Genomic DNA, 2,906 nt, shown 5'->3' on the forward strand with positions numbered 1-2,906 from the left:
TAAGGCCATATTCGCGAGACTTCTATCCTCAAGAAAAGTGGTTTTAGATACCAATGCTTCCACAATAGAGCGACGGCTCTTCCTCAACCGAACATATCATACATTTTAACTGCTTATCTACTTCCGATTATTTCCATTTCCTTCTCTCCTCTGTTTTCCCCCTTATCGTGGTCTTGCCAATAATGTCATAAAATGATGTATGTACTATTCCTATGGGAATAGGTTCTTTGAGCCAACAGTGAATGGTACATTAGTCGCCTCTCATGAAATGACCTCTCTAACCTCTTATGTAGAGAATCTGTTTCATTGCTGCACATTGGTTCACTTCCTATGCCACCTGCTCTGAGAACCCTCTCCCTATTTCTGTTGACAAACTGAAATCAGGAATCTAGAAGCAAACAGAAAATATCTCCCAATTCATCATCAAAGTGTAAGTCCTTCCACAAACATACGAAATGCAGCATAAGGAATATGAGTTTATTGAAGTTTCTATATAATCCGGAATTCAAAAACACTGTACAAACGATGTGTGCAAGCACTTGCATTCCTACCAGTCCCCTTTAGTTTTTCTTTAACTTTATTCATGGTAGGACATGTCGTTATTGTAGCTCATCAGAAACCTCGCAACATTGATGGAAGACCATGTTTGACAGAAAGAATGCTGGGAGAACGACACTTGAAATTCAATAGAAGCTATGGGTCTGATCTGAGGATGCGGTCTCTTATCTCCACAAAGGTCTTCACATCTGAACCCCACAACCTGTCATTCATATTACATGCATTATGGAAGAAGATAAGACAACATCAATAAGCCAAAAAACATAAGATGTGCTGAAAGTTGGAGCGACTTGGGCACCCAAATCTTGCTGCCTGCATCAGTGGTCAGAGGATCAGAAAGAATGGATCCCAACTCAAGATACATATGCCAAAAATTAGCATGATCAGAAAAGTCTAAGCCATCTCACGTAAAAGAAGAGGCTTTCCACTCAAATATGGTTTTCCATTCAAATGAGACTTCATAGCAACCAAGTGTTTTCATGCAGACAGGGTATGCTATGTAATAAGTATACCTCTTCAGCATATTATGTTCGTTTCAGACTGCCAGAAATCGGTTAAAGTCTAACATCCAAGGAGATGACTCTCACTGGAGGGCTGCTAGAATCTTTTATCAAATATTGGGCAATTGATGAAGAATTTTGATGAATCTTCTTTGTCTACTATATGAGATCCTCAATCAAAGCAGCACAGATGCTAGCAGTTGCCAGTTGGTGCTACTTCTTTTTTCTCTCAAAGGTTTGGTGATTTCAAGCCCCACCAATTTTTCTCTAATAGCTATGTAAGGGATTACTACCCTCCTTTTTAGACAAATAAAGAAAATTTCCAATTTTGACAAGTATTAAGACTAGAAGCCATACGGATTATCGATTATCAAGATTATGACTTTTGCATGGTGTATTCATGCCATTGAAGTTCCCAGACAAGGAATGGATAAAATCGAGTCTACGACAAGATATATGCAATATCACCCAAAACATACACTCACCAGCAATCGATCCCAATGGTATTGGCTCCAACCTTATCAGCTTTTTCATCATCTCCAACATGTACTGCTTTGCCAGCTTCCACACAGATGTGATCTACAAATGTCAAACAATCACATGGACATATAGATGAAACTTCCAAGCTCATAGGTGCATGAAGTAAAAACAATGAAGCTCGTCATTTGAATGGCAATTCCTGGACAAATCACAATATCATACTAATATATGATATGACCACAGAGAGTTAACAAGATGCATAGAAGTAGTACATTTTGCCTACTTCATAAATAAAAGTAATATTTGTATCCAAACAAACCTAAAGCAGCTCTGAAGATTTGGGCATCTGGTTTTTCGTATCCAACCTCTGAAGATACAATAGTGGCATCAAACCTGAAAAAACACCAAAAATTACATAGTTTCCCATTTAAACTATAGTTGGCTGCACGGATATAGACTTTCCTTTGTCGAGGATAAGAAGAGATGGTTTAACATCAACAAGAATAAAGAATCTGCTGTCAACTGACATCCCAAACTCTATTACAATTTACAAGCATGCATGTTCAACCAACAGAAACAAGACAAGTAAATAAATATATCTTTCCACTTTCACTCAGGTAAAGCCTCCCCCAGGTCAAACCTACCAATTATTCCAGCAGTCAACAAAATCCAAATATAGATAATAGATTTTAAGTAGAGTTTGTTGCTCCTAAACAAATCACGGTCTCCAAAATAAAGGCATGAAAAGCCTGCTTCCATGCTAGCCTCATATGATGAATGAAATAAGGAGCAGTGAAGCTTACAGATCTACAACATTGAGGTCCTTCAACAGTCCCCTCAAGCGGGTGTCAAAATTGGAGACAACAGCCAACTTAACTGCATTACTGTTTACAGGGTTAGAAATAAAGAAAAGCAAGAAATACACAGCAATATTCAGTTTCTAATGACACACTAACAGAGAAAGACAGAAAATACTTGGTGAATATGACCTCCAGCATCTTTGAGAAAGCATAATGTTTCATATGCTGAACTTGGAAGACGCCAAGCATCACCATTTGCAAAGTACTGAAGAAAGCAACAATTGAAACTTCAGATGAAAACATCTTGTTTTCAATTTATAGTAGCATCCAGTTGATGGTAAGAGTTACCTAGCGCAAGAAAGTTTACCTCATATACTTCTTCAAAATAATTGTCATTTGAGCATCCTGTTGCTTCAGAAACAATCAGCCTCCAAAATGGCCGTCCATCTCCCTACCAGCACCACCAAGATTTAAGACAAGGGGATAGAAAAAAAAAGGTTCTGATCGTTATGAAATAGAGACGACATCACTCACCTAGGTGTTAAAAGTACCTTTTTTTTTTTTTTTT

The 2,906-nt window shown here is 37.9% G+C and overlaps 1 protein-coding gene across 2 annotated transcripts in view; it reads right to left on the reverse strand.

Moving 5' to 3' along the window:
* Window positions 1-387: 387 nt before the first annotated feature.
* LOC122078789 (haloacid dehalogenase-like hydrolase domain-containing protein 3) overlaps window positions 388-2,906 on the reverse strand; it is a 4,515-nt gene continuing 1,996 nt past the window's right edge. Inside the window, exons 4-9 of one of the 2 annotated variants that reach the window (XM_042644920.1) lie at window positions 2,706-2,789; window positions 2,528-2,603; window positions 2,342-2,414; window positions 1,858-1,931; window positions 1,544-1,637; window positions 388-760 (exon numbers count right to left, since the gene is read on the reverse strand). In XM_042644920.1, coding sequence (XP_042500854.1) covers window positions 694-760; window positions 1,544-1,637; window positions 1,858-1,931; window positions 2,342-2,414; window positions 2,528-2,603; window positions 2,706-2,789 — 468 coding nt within the window. In that variant the 3' untranslated portion in view covers window positions 388-693. Of the gene's footprint in view, window positions 871-1,543; window positions 1,638-1,857; window positions 1,932-2,341; window positions 2,415-2,527; window positions 2,604-2,705; window positions 2,790-2,906 lie in introns of both variants that reach the window. The other variant, XM_042644919.1, reaches the window with a different exon arrangement.

Source organism: Macadamia integrifolia, chromosome 5 (genome assembly GCF_013358625.1).
Source record: "Macadamia integrifolia cultivar HAES 741 chromosome 5, SCU_Mint_v3, whole genome shotgun sequence".
Taxonomy (NCBI): Eukaryota; Viridiplantae; Streptophyta; class Magnoliopsida; order Proteales; family Proteaceae; genus Macadamia; species Macadamia integrifolia.